The sequence below is a fragment of the Hevea brasiliensis genome, unplaced genomic scaffold (assembly GCF_030052815.1).
Source record: "Hevea brasiliensis isolate MT/VB/25A 57/8 unplaced genomic scaffold, ASM3005281v1 Scaf1, whole genome shotgun sequence".
NCBI lineage: Eukaryota > Viridiplantae > Streptophyta > Magnoliopsida > Malpighiales > Euphorbiaceae > Hevea > Hevea brasiliensis.
This window is the reverse complement of record NW_026614585.1, coordinates 11,810,115-11,829,168: the sequence shown is the minus strand read 5'-3', so window position 1 is coordinate 11,829,168 and position 19,054 is coordinate 11,810,115. Positions and strand designations below refer to the sequence as shown.

The 19,054-nt window shown below is 35.8% G+C and overlaps 1 protein-coding gene and 1 non-coding gene across 2 annotated transcripts; one reads left to right on the top strand and one right to left on the bottom strand.

The window, feature by feature from the left end:
- Nucleotides 1-969: 969 nt before the first annotated feature.
- On the top strand, nt 970-1,287 carry LOC131176305 (uncharacterized). Its single transcript, XM_058141309.1, has one exon. The coding sequence runs from the start codon at nt 970-972 to the stop codon at nt 1,285-1,287; it is 318 nt and encodes a 105-aa protein (XP_057997292.1).
- Nucleotides 1,288-3,825: 2,538 nt separating this feature from the next.
- On the bottom strand, nt 3,826-3,932 carry LOC131176405 (small nucleolar RNA R71). The gene has a single exon (XR_009146497.1). It is a non-coding gene; the product is annotated as a small nucleolar RNA R71 (small nucleolar RNA).
- Nucleotides 3,933-19,054: the final 15,122 nt, after the last annotated feature.

Sequence of the window (19,054 nt, the reverse complement as noted above, 5' to 3'; positions counted from 1 at the left end):
TGATATGATCCTTTTCGGTTGATAATCTACCATAACCTTATGGTTCAAAGGGATGGTGACAAGCATGTCATCTTCTAACCCATCTCTCGGTATCCTCTTTTTAACAGGAGACACAATGTATATATAGGGGTGAATATAATTAGGGTCTATCAATACATACTTAAAGGTGTTATAAGTAGGAAATGTGCCTCTGATAACATCTACCGGATTTAGCTCCTCTCAAGCCATAGCGTACACACGGGGTGCTACTCCAGCCTCAGGCCGTTCTGTAGTCTCAGAAGCCCTCTGTGATGTACCAGCTGTCTCAAGCCTCATAGGTCTTCTACCCCTTTGTGCTGCCGGGGTAGTCCTCTCTGTCTGTGGTAGTGCAGTGGGAGCACTCCCGTGTGGACAACTTCGTATGAAATGATCCGTAGACCCACATCTGAAACATCCACCAGTCAACAGTCGACACTCCCCTCTGTGTATCCTGCCACAGTGGGTACATTCTGGCACTGAAATTGATTCTCTTGTTACTGTACCCGGGAACCAGCTATAGATACTCCAGACTAGCCCCTTGGGCCTTGTGTCTGGCTCTGTGAACCCTTATACTTTTTACTACTAGTAGCTGGTGCACTAAACTGGCCCTGTCCAGGACCTCTCTTATGTTGTCTGTCCCTCCTGGATTGCTCCTCAATTCTGACTCTTTCCACATCCAGAGCTGACGCTACTAATAGGGAGAAATCTGTGAAGTGGTGAGATGTAATTATCAGTCGGATGTTGTCATTCAGTCCATCCTTAAACCTTCTGCACTTATCAACCTCTGTAGGCATTAGCTCTAATGCATATCCACTAAGTCTCACGAATTCCCGCTCATATTCGGAGACTGTCAACTGCCTTTTTCTCAGTGCTAGGAATTCTCTCCTTCTGGCCTCCAAGTACACATGACTGATGTATTTCTTTCTGAATTCAGCCAGAAAGAACTTCTAGATGATCTGTGCAGGCTGTACTATTCTAGATACTATTACCCACCATCTATATGCATCCTCCTGTAGCAGTGACAGAGCACACTGCAACTACTACTCTGGGGTGCACTGCAACTGCTGCAATACCCTCTCTGTCCTCTCCAGCCAATACTTTGCTGCGACTGGATCATCATTTCTCTTACCTCTGAAGTTAACTGCCCCATACTTCCGCAGTCTCTCTAGTGGAGATCAGTGTACAAGTTGCAGCTGTGGGGGTGGAGGTGGCTGTACAGGTGGTGGTGGTGGCGGCTGTGGCTATAGAGGTGGAGGTGGCTGTGGCTGAGGAATGGCTCCGGCGACCTGACGGAACAGCTTTTTCATCTGTTCATAGAAGGCCTACTGTGCCCTACTTATAGTATCTTGAGATGACTCTGCTCTTCTACCACTTCTCCCTCGACTAGGAGCAGGTGCATGACTCTCTACTTCCTCCTCTAATGGACCTGGAGGTTCGTGCTCTGAAGGATCAGATGCCATCGATCCTATAAAACAGACAAAGAACAGATCTGCATTAGTGTCATCTCGACTCTATCTAAAGGCCCATGCATGTGATGCAATGTTACACTCATTTCATATAAGAATTTTAGGGTAGTTTTGCATCCATTTTGCCCTTATATTTTAGTATATTTTATGTTTTTAGCTTTATTTTAGCTTATTTATTAACTTTAGATACTTTATATTTGATTTTTGTAATTTTGTTGTTTTTGATTGGATTTTGTGGCAAATCGAAGATCAATGAGTGCATTAGGAAGTGATTTGAAGAAATTTGGAGTTCTTTAAGCATAGAGGAAAGTTGAAGAAATCAAGCCTTGAAAGAGCAAGTTAGCCTAAATTTGCTTGAGACTTTGCTTAAGATCCTGCTTAGGGTAAAGCGGCAGTGCTTAAGGTGCAGCACAAGTCAAGCATGAGCAGAAAAGTCTATTTTACTCTAAGTTTGTCGAGATTTGCTGAGGGTTTGCTTAACCTTAAGCAGACAGTGCGACCAAAAGCTGAAATTTGCTAAGAAGCTGCTTAGGGTTAAGTCGTACCCTAAGCAGACTGCCCAGAACGTGAATAATGCTGCTGACTTAGATAATTTTACACATCATTTCCTATCCACTCCTTGGCTCTTATTTACTTTTAGGGCAACTTTTTGGGACCATATAAATTCATCATTTCCTAGTTTTTGCCACAAGAGGAAAGGGGGAGAAACAAAAAGGAAAGAAAATATAAGAGAGAGAGAGGGAGACGCCATTTCTTTTGGGGGAGGAGCTGTTGCAACCATTTTTGAAGCTCCAGAAACTAGAGTTTTGGGTTCTTCTACCTGAGTTTTTCTATTTTAGTCCTCTTATCATGTTATTCTTTACTTTTCCATTAATCTTTCTTGTAAATACCATCATGAGTGAGTAAACTCTTTAGATTTCAGAGTTGGGAAATATGTTTTAGATTAATTTGTGGATTTGGACTGGGTATTTCCTTATTTTACATAAATATGAGTTTTGATTCCTTCCTTGTGTGCTTGATTTACTTGCCTAATGTTGGTACCCATTGGGTATTGTGTTAATCTTTGATTAAAGGACCGAAAGGTGAAAGTCATTGATAGATAATCAAGGATTGAAACTTAAAATCACCTAGATTTAGAAATAAACTTGGGTTTTAAGAGGAATTAATGATTGGTTACAAAACTTAATGGGTTTTAAATTAATCAAATATCGTACGAAAGTAGGTTTGGTTATTTTAGAACACACTTTGATTTGCTTGAAAAAGAAATCAAAGGAATTTAGAATTAATCACCTTCAAACTCTATTTTTCCCTAAAAATTGGAATGCCCAAGACAAATCCCAACTAATTTATACATAAACCCCCAACTCTGGAATCACTTTTAACATAATTAGACTTTCATTTAAATTACCCATTATCAATTTATTTTAATTGCAAACTAGATTTAGAATTTATTTGCTTGCTCTTTACATATTCCAATTAGATTAATCAATTTACTTCGCTCATTTACATTTACCATTCATTCATTAATCATTAGCCCAAATAATCGCTTCATTCATAGTTTGGTACTTAAACTGCAAATCCTCGTGTGAACGATACTTGATTCATCACTTTATTACTTGAGACGACCCGTATACTTGCGGATTCGCCCCATCAAGTTTTTGGCGCCGTTGCCGGGGATTTGATTTTTGTTTGATATTGAACAATTGTTTGTTTGGTTAATTTGGGCATTTTATTTTATTTTCTTTTTACCATTTTACTTTGAGAATTTGTTTATTTTGTTTTTCAGGTACTTTATTTTATGAGAAGAACAAAAAGTGAAGAAATCAATTTATTCTTTGATCCATAAATAGAAAAGATAGCAAAAGCTTTAAGAGCAGAATCTAAAAGGAGAAAAGCTGAAATTGAAGCTCAACAACAACAAGAGAGAGCATAAGAGCAAGAGCAATTATAAGAAGAAATGGCCAACAACAATAACAACCGCTCTGTGAAGGATCATGCCTATCCTAACATTGGGGATTTCATGCCAAGTATCACAAGACCAAGAGTAGAAGCTAATAATTTTGAACTGAAGCCTGCACTCTGTCAGATGGTACAACAATCACAATTTGGAGGAAATCCAAGTGAAAGTCCACATGTGCATCTAGCACACTTTCTTGAGATCAGTGATATGTTGAAGAAAAATGGAGTTTCTGATGATGCAATTCGACTCAGATTATTTCCTTTTTCTCTGAAGGACCGAGCTAAAGAGTGGTTACATTCTTTGCCAAAGGGTTCTATCACAACATGGGAAGAACTTTCTCAAGCATTTTTAGCTCAATATTTTCCACCAAGCAAGACAGCTAAGCTAAGAAATGAGCTGACTTCTTTCAAACCTAGAGATGATGAGAGCTTGTATGAAGCATGGGAGAGGTACAAGGATTTGCAAAGGAGATGTCCACATCATGGGATTCCTAAGTGGATGCTTGTTCAACACTTTTATAATGGAGTTTCACCAGCTATTAGAAGTACAATTGATGCATCTTCTGGAGGTGATCTTATGGAGAAATCTAAAGATGAAGCTTTTTCTGCTCTTGATAAAATTGCTTATAACAACTACCAATGGAGATGTGAGAGGAATGAGATCAAAAAACCAGCTGGTATGTTTGAGCTTGATGCCATGAATATGATAAATGCTAAGTTTGATGCTTTGACAAGGAAAATGGACAAGCTAAGCATGAAAGTAGATTCTTCAATTGGAGGTTCTAGTAATTTAGTAGAGGTTGGAGCTGCAAATGTCAATTGTGCAGCTGATTTTTCTGCACTTAATCAAGATTTTTCAAGTGAGCAAGTGGATTATGTAGGGAACTACAATCAAAGACCAGGTGGTAACCCATTTTCTGCAACTTATGATCCAGCATGGAGAAACCACCCCAATTTCTCTTAGGGAGGTAAATAAGGACAACATCAGAATTTTCAGCAACCTTCTGGGTATCAACAACATCAGAATTTTTAGCAGAATAGAGGTCCTCCTCCTGGAATTCCTAAACCTCAAAATGCACCTGCTCCACCTCTACCACAACAAGCACAACCAGACAAGACAGCTAGATTAGAAGCTATGATTGAGACTCTACTTGTGAGCCATCAAAGTCAACAAGACATGATTTCTCAATTAGCATCTAAAGTAGATCAAATGGCAACACACAACAAGATGTTAGAGAATCAAATAGCTCAACAAGCTAGCTCTTCAAATAACAAAGCATTTGGGAAGCTCCCTAGCTAGCCAGAAAATTCAAGGGAGCATTGCAAGGCTATTACATTGAGGAGTGGAAAAATATTAGAGAATGGAGATAAAAAGATTGAAGAGAAAATTAAAGAAGAGAAAAACAGAGAAGGAGATGAACAAACTGAAGTTGAAGTTAGAATTGAAGCTGAGAAAGAAAATTCAGTGGAAGAAAAAGGAAGTAAGGAGCGAGAGAGCAAAGAGGAAGAACCTAAATATGTAGCACCTAAAGCCTACATGCCACCTTTACCATTCCCACAAAGGTTCCAGAAAGCAAAATTGGATAAACAATTTAGGAAGTTTTTGGAAGTGTTGAAGTCTTTGCATGTGACTATTCATTTCACTGATGCCTTAGCACAAATGCCTTCATATGCTAAATTTTTGAAGGAGATTTTATCTAACAAGAAGAAATTGGAGGAATTTGAGACCGTAGCTCTCACAGAAGAAAGCAGTGCTATTTTGCAAAATAAGCTTCCACCCAAACTGAAAGATCCTGAAAGTTTTTCCATACCATGTCACATTGGGGATATCAGTATAGATAAGGCTTTATGTGATCTTGGAGCCAGTGTTAGTCTAATGCTATTGTCTATCTATGAGAAAGTGAAGATTGGAGAAATGAAGCCTATTACCATTTCACTGCAGTTAGCAGATAGGTCTATTAAATTTCCAATTGGGATAATTGAGAATGTTCCTCTGAAAGTTGGAAAATTTTTCATACCAGTGGATTTTGTGGTATTGGAGATGGAGGAGGATGTATACATTCTTATTATTCTTGGTAGACCTTTTCTTGCTACTGCTGGAGCTGTGATTGATGTAAAAAATGGGAGGCTTACATTAGAAGTTGGGGAAGAAAAAGTTGAATTTAATTTGTTTCAAGCAATGAAAAAGAAAGATGATTCAAATTCATGCTTGAGAATTGATGTGATAGATGAAGAGGTTAGAGAAGTGCTCAAAAAGCAATATCCTGAAGATCCCTTAGAAGCTTGTTTGGTTTATAACATCAAAAAAAGGGATGAGATTGAAGAAGCTGCAGAATATGCTACAATCTTGGAAGGAAATCCACCTTTGCCTATGGCTGATATTGAAAAGATTGGGGATTTGAAGCAAGATACAACTTCATCATCAAAGCTTGAAAAAAGTGAAGCACCGAAGGTAGAGTTGAAACCTCTTCCAACAAATCTCAGGTATGCTTTTCTAGGTCAAAATTCTACATATCCTATAATTGTTAGTGCTAAACTGAATGATTGTGAAGTTGAAAAATTATTAAGAGTTCTTAGAAAGCATAGAAGGATAATCGGTTATACCATTGATGATATTAAAGGAATACATTCTTCTGTGTGCATGCATAGAATTTTGTTGGAAAATAATCATAAAGCCTCTCGAGAGTCACAGAGGAGATTGAATCCAAATATGAAAGAGGTTGTGAAAAAGAAAATCTTGAAATTGCTTGATGCAGGTATCATTTACCCTATTTCTGACAGCAATTGGGTAAGTCCAGTTCATGTTGTACCCAAGAAAGGGGGCATCACACTAGTGAAAAATGAAAATGATGAAATAATACCTACAAGGACTGTAATTGGATGGAGAATGTGTATATACTATAGGAAATTGAATAATGCAACTAGAAAGGACCATTTTCCATTACCATTTATAGATCAGATGCTTGAGAGACTAGCTCATCATTCTTATTTTTGCTATTTGGATGGCTATTCAGGGTTCTTTCAGATCCCTATTCACCCAGATAATCAGGATAAAACTACCTTCACATGTCCTTATGGTACCTTTGCATGTCGAAGGATGCCATTTGGACTATGTAATGCCCCTGCTAGATTTCAAAGATGTATGATGTCCATATTTTCTGACATGATTGAGGGTATTATGGAAGTGTTCATGGATGATTTTTCTGTGTATGGTAAATCTTTCGATGAATGCTTATCTAACTTGTTTAAGGTTTTGCAGAGATGTGAAGAGTTCAATTTAGTTTTGAATTGGGAAAAGTGCCATTTTATGGTATAAGAAGGAATTGTTTTGGGACATCTTGTGTCAAACAGGGGTATTGAGGTGGATAAAGCAAAGGTAGAAATTATTGAGAAAATGCCACCCCCAACATCCGTAAAGGGAGTGAGGAGTTTCTTGGGGCATGCTGGATTTTACAGGAGATTCATCAAGGATTTCTCTAAGATTTCTAAGCCTCTTACCAATTTATTGAGTAAAGATGTGGAATTTCATTTTGACACTAATTGTATGAACGCTTTTTGCAGGATAAAGGAAGCTTTGATATCTGCTCCTATTATACAGCCACCCGATTGGTCATTAACTTTTGAGTTAATGTGCGATGCTAGCTATTATGCAATTGGGGCTGTTTTGGGACAAAGGAAAGATAAGAAGGTGTATGCAATATACTATGCAAGTAGAACCTTAGATGATGCTCAAATAAATTACTCTACTACAGAGAAAGAGTTTTTGGCAGTGGTATTCGCAATAGACAAATTCAGGTCCTGTATTGTGGGGTCTAAGGTAATAGTATACACAGATCATGCAGCTATCAAATATCTCCTTCAGAAAAAAGAGGCCAAACCTAGGTTAATAAGGTGGGTGCTACTCCTTCAAGAGTTTGACTTGGAAATTAAAGACAAGAAAGGAGTAGAAAATGTGATAGCAGATCATCTGTCTAGATTGAGGCAAGAACAAGGAGATAATTTGGGAAAAGAGCCCCTAATAGATGATTATTTTCCTGATGAGCAACTGTTAGTAATCATGAATGCAAAAACCCCTTGGTATGCAGATTTCGTGAACTATCTGGTGTGTGGAATCCTTCCACCTGACCTAACATGGTAGTAGAAGAAGAAATTTCTTTTTGATGTGAAGGATTAGGATTGGGAAGAGCGATTTTTGTTCAAGAGATGTGGAGATGGGTTGATTAGAAGATGTTTAGCTGATGAGGAGATAGGGAATGTTATTAAAGATTGCCATTCTTCACTTTATGGGGGTCATATGAGTGTGACAAAGACTGTAGAAAAAGTTCTTCAAGCAGGGTTTTTTTGGCCACATATGTTTAAAGATGTGAGAAAGTTTGTAAATGCATGTGATAGGTGTCAAAGGATGAGTAATATCTCGAAGAGAGATGAAATGCCCCTCTAAAATATATTGGAAGTGGAACTATTTGATGTGTGGGGCATTGATTTCATGGGATCTTTTTCATCGTCCTTTGGACACAAATACATTTTAGTTGGAGTAGATTATGTGAGCAAATGGGTTGAAGCTATGCCATCTCCAATTAATGATGTTAGAGTTGTGATTAAATTCCTTAAAAAGTTCATTTTTACAAGATTTGGAACTCCACGTGCCATTATAAGTGATGGAGGTTCTCATTTTTGCAACCATCAATTTGAAAGATTATTACAAAAATATGGAGTAAAGAATAAGGTTGCAACACCCTACCATCCACAAACTAGTGGTCAAGTGGAGATCTTAAATAGAGAGTTGAAAAGAATTCTTGAGAAAACAATGAATAGTTCAAGGAAAGATTGGTCACTAAAGTTAGATAATGCTCTTTGGGCCTATAGAACAGCTTTTAAAACTCCTATTGGCACCACCCTATTTAGATTGGTTTATGAGAAAGCTTGTCATTTACCTTTGGAGTTGGAACATAGAGCATATTAGGCCATAAGGACACTGAATTTTGACTTAAAAACTGCAGGAGAAAAAAGAATGCTGCAACTAAATGAACTTGAGGAACTTAGATTGGATGCTTATGAAAATGCCAAGCTTTACAAGGAAAGAACTAAGAGATGGCATGATAAGCATATTAGGAGGAAAGAATTTCAGGAAGTTGATGTTGTTCTCTTATATAATTCTAGGTTAAGGTTATTTCTCGGAAAATTAAAGTCAAGATGGTCAGGGCCTTACACTGTTATAAAGTTATACCCCTATGGAGCTATTGAGATAGGCAATGAAACCTCAGGGACTTTCAAAGTTAATGGGCAGAGATTAAAGCATTATATTGTTGGAGAATCCACACAAAAGGTTGTAGAGGTTTCATGGCTTGGTTCCCCAATTAGGGATATTTAGGTGATTTGGAGTGGAAGGTCAAGCTTAAGACCTTAAACAAGCGCTTCTTGGGAGACAACCCAAGCGTATCCTTTTATAGTTTATTAATCTTTTATTTCATTTCATTTTCAGCTTTTACCCTCATTAAATTCAAAGGTGACATTTGTTTATCTTTTGTAGGTCATTCATGAAGATTGGGCAAATTAACACATGTAGCAAAAAGAAAGAATTGAAAGGGAGTAAGTATAAGCAAAATTCTGCACCTTATCCAGTACTTGTGAACAGTAACACCTTTAAACTTGTGCTAAATTGCTGATATTGCAATCTACTTGATAGTACATGTTTAATTTTGTGTCTTGTGTCAATTTTGTGAAATGCAACTTAAATGAGGATCAATTTTGATATTTAGGACTGATGTGAGCTTTATTAAAGTGCAAAAGTAGTGTTTGTTAAGTTTTACCTTTTAGTGTATATATAGTTTTTGTAGTCTGCTAGAATTTGCATGTTTTTATTTGAATTGCTGCTAGTTTTTGTAGTCTGCTTTTTGCTACTGTTCATACTGCTTAAAAAGTCAATTTCTATGTCTTTTCTGCAATTTTTGAATGTCTGAAACTTGTCTCAAATGCTGCTGAAAATGTGCTTCGGGTATAAGCTTGGAAATCAAACCATTTCGTTGGGTTTGCAGAAAGGTAATTACAATCCATGCTTAATTTAAGTTGTTTGCCTTTCAAATCCCTTCATGGTTATGTTATGTTTGATGAGTTCTAAGAGATGATGAGCTTAAATTCCTCAATTTTATAGTGTTTGTGTGTATTTGGTATTTGCTGAGGGTCATGATAGCATTCCATATCATTTGGACTGTTTTTGGTAAGTAAAACCACAAATTTTTTCAAAACATGCCGAAACTTGCTGATGATGTTGCTTACTAAGCTATACCCTATGCAAATTCTGCTGAACCCTAAGCAAATTCTGCTTAATGCCAAGCATAACCCAAATTACCAGATGTCTGCCCTACATTTTAAAAAGCCCAAAATTTTCGCCATTTTTTTTTATATGAAACCCTCGCCCAAACTCTCGATAAACCAAAGCTTCATTCTGCCGACCCCCTCCCTCCACCATTTTTTCCGGCATTACTAGGGAAGCTGAAGAGTTTATTTCTCTTCATTAAATGGTGAGAACCAAGATGTGGTCCACCCACAAACCCAAACCCAGACCCAGAAAATCTAAACGCTCTGTCAAATCGAAAATGGCTACTCCATCTTCTTTTTCTGCGAACCCTAACCCCAGTCCCAGTCCACCACTACCTCAATCGCCACCACCATAAACACCACCACTACCCCAAAGCCAAACACCAACCCTCATTCCGCCGACCCCCCTCTCACCACAAAATGAGCCACAAAATGAAACACCCATTTTCGAAACTCAGTTCCAAGAACCAATGTCTGAACCTGCGCCAACTTAAACCAAATCTAAAGGTAAAACTAAAAAGGCTGCGGTTAAACCCAAGAAAGCCACTGTCGAAAAAAGAAAAGGAACCCCCTCTGTTCCTTTGGACTTAAACTTTCCACCTCAACTTCCCTCTGAACTAGTCAGCAAAAGGACTAGGTCCTCATCGCAAATTTCATCACCAGCGGTTCAAACCCCTGTACCTCAGTCACCCTTAAACTCTCCCCAGCCTGCCACTGCTCCAGCAGCACCTGCGTCATCTGCTAATGATATAGAGGAGGTACTTTCTCCATTACCTTGGGCTTTTAAAGACATGGATATGAAAAATGCTTATGAGAGTTTAGCTTCTAAGCCTATTTTGGCAAACAAATAAATGGATGAACAGATTTTAAAAGAGTTAGGCATTTATGACTCTGTATTTGCCTATTTAGACGCTGTCAACTGGACTAAGTTTACTAGGATTAGGGAACCAGTGTACAAGGATTTGACCTTGGAATTTTTGAGTTCCTTAAGGTTGAATTTCAAACCAACAGTACCTGAGCATAAGGATGTGATCTATTTTCGATGTGCTGGCTTTGATAGGGAGTTAGACATGGATTCTATGAATGAAATTTTTGGTTTTCAGGGTTCGGGCTATAAAAGTATTGAGTGGCAACAAACCATCTATGACCCTGTTCAGTTCTGGAAAGAAATTGCACCTTATGGGGGTTATTACAGACAGAGGACAGCAAAAGCCTCTAGGATAGTCGATCATGTGTTGAAATACCTCCATAGATTTATCTCTTACATTGTTTTAGGAAGGGACACAGTAATAGCATTGTGGGTGCTGGAGATTTATTTTTCTTGTGGTGCATGAAGGAGAGAAAACAAGTTAGCATAGCCCATTTCCTAGCTACTCATTGGCACCAAACTGTCACAAAGCATACCAAAGGTAGCATAGTCTTTGGAGGATATATAACTGCCATAGCCAATTCATTTAGCTTTGATGCTAGTCTATATAAGCTCTTGCCGATTATGCAGTGAATCATATATAGACAGCACAATGTTGCTACACATGGATCTTTGTGAGAAAGTAGGACATACCTATGCTTTGTTACAGCAGCATGCTGAAGCCAGTGGTACTGCAGAACCAACTACCTTTGCACCAGCAGAACCCCAAACAACCACTGCCCCGCAGTTTTCAGCAGATATTTTGTCTCTCTTAAGATCCTTGGAATCCAAAGTAGCCAGCTTCACTATCCAACCATCTGTTCCCTCACCTGACACCATAGATATCCTTGCAACCTTGAAGAGCTTAGAAGTTAAAATTGATACCATGGGTCAGCAGTAGGTCAACCAAAAGAAGAAGCTAGAAAATAAAGTTAAAAAGAGATTTTCATCTCTTTAAAAGAAGCAGAAGCAGCAACAACTTCAGATGTTGGAGCTCTACAACAAATTGGCCCAATCTTATAATAATTTATATCATTGGGGCCAAGACATGCTTCAAGAAATGAAAGACCTCACAGAAAATTTAGAAGCATACGAAGCTTGGATCACAATGAACCTACCGCGGAACACGGAGCGGACCACGTCTGACAACAAAGCCTTGTGTGAGCTTGAGCGATGTTGATAGTTTAGTACTAGTTTTAGTTCTTCAATTCAGTTTTAGTTTCTGTTTTAGGTTTATTTTGTAATCTGTTTATTTTAATCTTCAAACTTTAGTAATAGTTGTAATACTTTGGTAATTAGTTTTTATGATTATATTTGCACTTATTTCCTTTAGTTTAGTTTATTTTATTTTATCTTCTAATATGGATATAGTTATTCTATGAATGCTCTTTGGTTTAATTCTTGATTTAACTGTTAGATCTTATTTCATTACACCTTTTCATCTTCTTGCGGATTATTTTTGTACTTTATCTTTTATTCAGTCCTAATTTTGTTGATATTGATGAGTTGCACAATTTCCTTTGAGCTGCATATGTTTAACATCATGTTGCCAGTGCTTATGCCAATGCTTATGCTTTTGCTTATCCTACACAACTGGTTAAGCAACATCTTAAGCAGTGTAAATTCATACATTTGGGATACTTTTTCACATTTTTCTCTCTAAAGCTTCATTGTTAATATCATTTTGAGCTAATTTTGGAATTTTTGAGCTTATATTAATTTAATCCCCAATTGTATATATTTCATTCATTGATTAGTTCACACAATTTTGCCCATCCTTGCATTCATTTTAGACATTGAGGACAATGTTTCATTTGAGTTTGCGGGTGAGGGCAAAATTTTTGCAAAATTTTTAAAATTTTCTTTAAAATTTTCATTTATTCATTTATTGCATTTCATTCATCCATATATAGATAATCCATATACTTATACATATACCACACACATGTCTATACTCATACACATACATTTGCATATAGTTTTCATATAGATTACACTTAATTTTAATTTGATTTATGCATTCATTTTAGGATCATGCATATCATAAAAATAATTTTTTACCTTGTCCTTAGAGGATTGAGAATTGCTTTGAAGAGCAATTGAGCTTACTTTTAGAAGGGTTTGATGGATAGAAAGTTCTAGATAGATGCCAAGTTATTAGATTCTTGCTTTAGTTTATATCTTCTTAGCCAAGGGCCACCCAATCAATTGCATTGACTTTGAGTGCTTAGATGAAAACTCTAGGGTGAGAAGTAGCTAATTGATGTCTCACCAATCCTAGAACAATCTTTCTAAACCTTTCAAGGCGAAATCATAGCATGCACTTGAAAAAGAAATGATCTAGGCATTCTTTGAATTTTAAACCATTATTTTAGCCTTAGCCAACCTCACTTAAAAATTTCCCTTTGGAACCAATTTGAGCCTATATTTATCCCTCTTATTTCTTTGGAGCCCACATTAATGCCTAGCCATAAACCCAAACACTTACCTACCCTCTATGAGAATAATTCTTTGAGTGATAGATACACTTAATAATAATAATAATAATAATAATAATAATAATAATAATAATAATAATTAGTTGGGAGAAATGATTCAAAAAAAAAAAAAGGCTAGCAAATTCAATTATAGTATGTAAAGTAATTCACCACCCAAGTACACAAAGAAATGAGTTTGGGGGTGAATTGAAAGGGACAATTATAATTCAAAGTCAATGTTATTTATGTAGTCCCTCTAAAAGCTTTAAAATTATATGCTAGCATTGGTGAATAGTTGTAAAGTTCCTTCTCCCATTTGATTCAAACATATATATATATATATATATATATATATATATATTTATTTATTTATTTTTTTTTTTTTTTTTGTGTCTTGATCTTTTAATAATTTGATTATTCTCATATTTTGTTACATTTATCCTTTTCTTCTTAGCCACATTATCACCTCCTTAGCCCCATTACAACCTTTGAAAGTCCTTTTGATCTTTTGATAGTGTTTTGCTACATTAGTGGAGATTGGAATAGGAGAATTGCCTATGGGATTGTGATATCACTAATCCATTCATTTACTTCCATCATTATTTGAGACACTTTAATTTATGGATTACCCTATAGTCTATTTAGGCATGATTATTCTTTGTGATTGATTGGTTTGGGCTTGATGATATGGATAATTGACCTAAGGCTAAGCGGTGATAACTTTGGTAAGAATTAAACTCTTTGTATCTTGAAAGTGGGTATATGGTTTGTTGGAGGCTAAAAGTAAGTTTGAGAGTTTGGATAAGTAATTTTCATAAATTTAAGGTAAGGTACCCCAAATTGCATTAATTGTTTTTAATTTGCTTAAGGACAAGCAAAGGTTTGAGTTTGGGGAAATTTGTTACACTCATTTCATATAGGCATTTTAGGGTAGTTTTGCATCCATTTTGCCCTTATATGTTACTATATTTTATGTTTTTAGCTTTATTTTAGCTTATTTGTTAACTTTAGATACTTTATATTTGATTTTTGTAATTTTGTTATTTTTGATAGGATTTTGTGGCAAATCGAAGATCAATGAGTGCATTAGGAAGTGATTTGAAGAAATTTGGAGTTGTTTAAGCATAGAGGAAAGTTGAAGAAATCAAGCCTTGAAAGAGCAAGTTAGCCGAAATTTGCTTGAGACTTTGCTTAAGATCCTGCTTAGGGTAAAGCGGCAGTGCTTAAGGTGCAGCACAAGTCAAGCATGAGCAGAAAAGTCTATTTTACTCTAAGTCTGCCGAGATTTGCTGAGAGTGCAGCAACCTTAAGCGACAGTCACGACCAGCTGAAATTTGCTAAAAAGTTGCTTAGGGTTAAGCCGTACCCTAAGCAGACTGCCCAGAATGTGAATAATGCTGCTGACTTGGATAATTTTACATCTCATTTCCTATCCACTCCTTGGCTCTTATTTACTTTTAGGGCAACTTTTTGGGACCATATAAATTCATCATTTCCTAGTTTTTACCACAAGAGGAAAGGGGGAGAAACAAAAAGGAAAGAAAATATAAGAGAGAGAGAGAGGGAGACGCCATTTCTTTTGGGGGAGGAGCTGCTACAACCTTTTTTGGAGCTCCAGAAACCAGAGTTTTGAGTTCTTTTACCTGAGTTTTTCTATTTTAGTCCTCTTATCATGTTTTTCTTTACTTTTCCATCAATCTTTCTTGTAAATACCATCATGAGTGAGTAAACTCTTTAGATTTCAGAGTTGGAAAATATGTTTTAGATTAATTTGTGGATTTGGACTGGGTATTTCCTTATTTTACATAAATATGAGTTTTGATTCCTTCCTTGTGTGCTTGATTTATTTGCCTAATGTTGGTACTCATTGGGTATTGTGTTAATCTTTGATTGAAGGACCGAAAGGTGAAAGTCATTGATAGATAATCAAGGATTGGAACTTAAAATCACCTAGATTTAGAAATAAACTTGGGTTTTAAGAGGAATTAATGATTGGTTACAAAACTTAATGGGTTTTAAATTAATCAAATATCGTACGAAAGTAGGTTTGGTTATTTTAAAACATACTTTGGTTTGCTTGAAAAAGAAATCAAAGGAATTTAGAATTAATCACCTTCAAACTCTATTTTTCCCTAAAAATTGGAATGCCCAAGACAAATCCCAACTAATTTATGCATAAACCCCCAACTCTAGAATCACTTTTAACATAATTAGACTTTCATTTAAATTACCCATTATCAATTTAGTTTAATTGCAAACTAGATTTAGAATTTATTTGCTTGCTCTTTACATATTCCAATTAGATTAATCAATTTACTTCGCTCATTTACATTTACCATTCATTCATTAATCATTAGCCCAAATAATCGCTTCATTCATAGTTTGGTACTCAAACTGCAAATCCTCATGGGAACGATACTTGATTCATCACTTTATTACTTGAAACGACTCGTATACTTGCGGATTCGCCCCATCATGCAACTATTTCTTTCTATCTATCTAGGTCTAGGACCACTTAAATCTCTGCTTTGATGCAACTAAATGTGACGCCCCTCACCTGTCTACAGTGTAGCCGAGCGATGAGTGTCACATTCGGTGCCGGAGCACCCTATCTTGTCTTGTTATGTCTATTGTAAACTTTTGATGTCATTTAAAACATGTATTCTATGTGTAGAATTTTTTTTTTTATATCTTATTTTTGTGGAGACCTGGATAAATCCTCCTCTATTTTATTAGCATCTGGCGGGTTCCACTATCACCTATTAACATATTCATAGTCATCTCACATATTTCCATATCATATTCTCTTTTATCATATCATTCACAACTATTTATGAGATCTCAAAATGAAGTATCATCTATTACATTCATATGAAAATTCATAGATAATAAATTACAAGTTTTCATTTCAATCTCAAGTTTAATTTCAAGTCCAAAATGAAATACATCATAAACTAGTAATTACATCATGACTAAACATAATGAACCAAAATACTAGTCTATACATAGGCCCTATCAAAATATCACCTATTAACATATTCATAGTCATCTCACATATTTCCATATCATATTCTCTTTTATCATATCATTTACAACTATTTATGAGATCTCAAAATGAAGTATCATCTATTACATTCATATGGAAATTCATAGATAATAAATTACAAGTTTTCATTTCAATCTCAAGTTTAATTTCAAGTCCAAAATGAAATACATCATAAACTAGTAATTACATCATGACTAAACATAATGAATCAAAATACTAGTCTATACATGGGCCCTATCAAAATACAAAAGACCGGTGAGGTGACTCTAGACAGTGGCAGATTTTGTGAGCTGCATCGATTGCACTCTTTGGTGGTCTTCTTTCTTTGGCCGATCTCCAGTACCTACGCGATGGAAAATCAACGCGCTAAGCATAACGCTTAGTGGTGCATAGTTTATAATAAAAATAATTTAACAATTTAAATAATAATGGTAAATTCATAATTTCTGTGTCTTTTACATTTTTATTACACTTTGGGAACAATTTAATTTATGAGGATCTTTTCTGTTTACTTAATATATATTCAATCTTAATTAATCATTTTCAATGCCCAAGAAACCTATAATAAATTATAAAAGCTGGATGCACGGGTGTATACTGGTTAGACAGCCATATGTCTGTCCAGTATATGTCTGTCAGGCACGAGGCCAGCTGTCACGCACAAGACCCGCTGTCAGGCTTGTAAAGCCAGAAATAAAGTAGGCACAATGGCCAGTAAGTAGGCATATAGCCTGTAGAACAATTATACTAGACATATATTATCAGTTTATGATTTTCTCGGTAGGCAGTACTGCTATCTGTAGTCCCTAATTGGTATACCAACTTATCCAAACTAAATAAATAAGTCTAGGTATACTATGGGCAATTAAACATTTTTAATTATTTTAGCACTATTCACTTTACTATTTTCTGGTACTATTTATTGGTACCATTAATTTCATATTAATAAGACATTAGTCTCAATTTACATATTCATATCATTTTTAATATTTAATTATCCTTATGAGTATTTTAATTATCATATATAGCATTTTTGTTCCCATGAACCTTTCTTTAGGTTCATTTTGATATGTTATTTTTATCTAGGAATTTGACTAGGTTAGGATGTCTATTTGGTCACACTTCCTTCATAACAAATGCTCCTCTATGTTTAAACTTGAATTTTAGTTTTTGAATCACTGAATTTGGGGTTATAGAACTCAAGTTATGGTCAAAATACCATAACTGGTCCCTTTGCCTCTAAGCTGTCCAGAATTTATAATTTCTGGTCAATAAACTTTGACCAGTTATTTGATCATTTTATTGTCATTTTTGGACTTAGGTTCCTTCACAAGATATGTTCCTCTATATCTTAGGGACTCCCAGGTATAATTTCATAATTTTTCAAACTTGGTATAGTGAGTTATAGTCAGTGTATTAACCTGGACTCTCAGTCCTATAAGAGCAACAACTAACTTCAGGGCAGTATGTTTGACCCTTTTTTTAGAGTCTTTACACTTAGAATTTGGAAAAGGTGTCTAAATCAATGTTGCAAGCCTTAGTATCATGTTTCCATTGATGTAATTTTAGGTCATTTGGACCAGTATAGAGAGAGTTATGACCAAATGAACACGTACTGTTCATTTGGTCATTTTCTGGGTTGGCAGTTTAAGTGACTCAATTTGTGCTAACAATTTGATTTGGTTAAAAGCAAACTTGGGTCAAGTGGTCTTCATAAAAAGTGTTGCCCTATGTCTAAGCTTTCCATTGATGTAATTTTAGGTTATTTGGATCAGTATAGAGAGAGTTGTGACCAAATGAACACGTATGTTCATTTGGTCATTTTCTGGGTTGGCAGTTTTAGTGACTCAACTTGTGCTAACAATTTGATTTAGTTAAAAGAAAAAATGGGTCAAGTGGTCTTCATGAAAAGTGTATCCCTATGTCTAAGCTTTCCATTGATGTAATTTTAGGTCATTTGGATCAGTATAGAGAGAGTTATGACCAAATGAATACGTACTGTTCATTTGATCATTTTCTGGGTTGGAAGTTTTAGTGACTCAACTTGTGCTAATAATTTGATTTGGTTAAAAGCAAAACTGGGTCAAGTGGTCTCCATGAAAAGTGTAGCCCTATGTCTAAGCTTTCCATTGATGTAATTTTAGGTCATTTAGACCAATATAGAGAGAGTTATGACCAAATGAACACGTACTATTTATTTGGTCATTTTCTGGGTTTCAATGTTTGGTCATCCAGGTTTGGGCAGAGAATTGGTCATGATTTTGACAAAATTTGGGCATGGTGTCTCCATGAAAAATGAGCTATTTTGAGTCTATTTTCACCTCCAATTGGCGTCATACCAATTGGAGTCACACATTTTCAGTTATGGGTCAATAAACCCACTGGACTCATTGAGTCCAAACCTACAGAAAATTGAACACTCCTAATATCTCAATTCCTTCAACTTCCTTACTTCAATTTGCATGCAATACACTTCGATAAGCAACAATTTCAACTCAATAGGTTAATTTCAACATTTACACCAAGTCCTCAAGTATTTACACAAACCCTAGTTTTCAAAGTTTTAAATTTTCATAAACACTACACAATCAAACACCCAAACATTTTAACTCATCACACATTCTCATGGAACCATTTTTCATCACTTAAAAGCAATAAACTTCAAGTTCCATGGCTGCCAAAAATTTAAGGGTTCTTTCCTCTAGATTTTCTTTTTGTTTTAATGATATTTATGCTTGGCTAAACATGCTTTTCATGTTTAATAAAGAGAAGAAGAGGGATTGGTGCACTAACCTTACTTGAGCTTCCCTAACTTCAAATTTCTTGCTTCCAATGGGTGTCTATAGCTTCCTTATGGAATGGG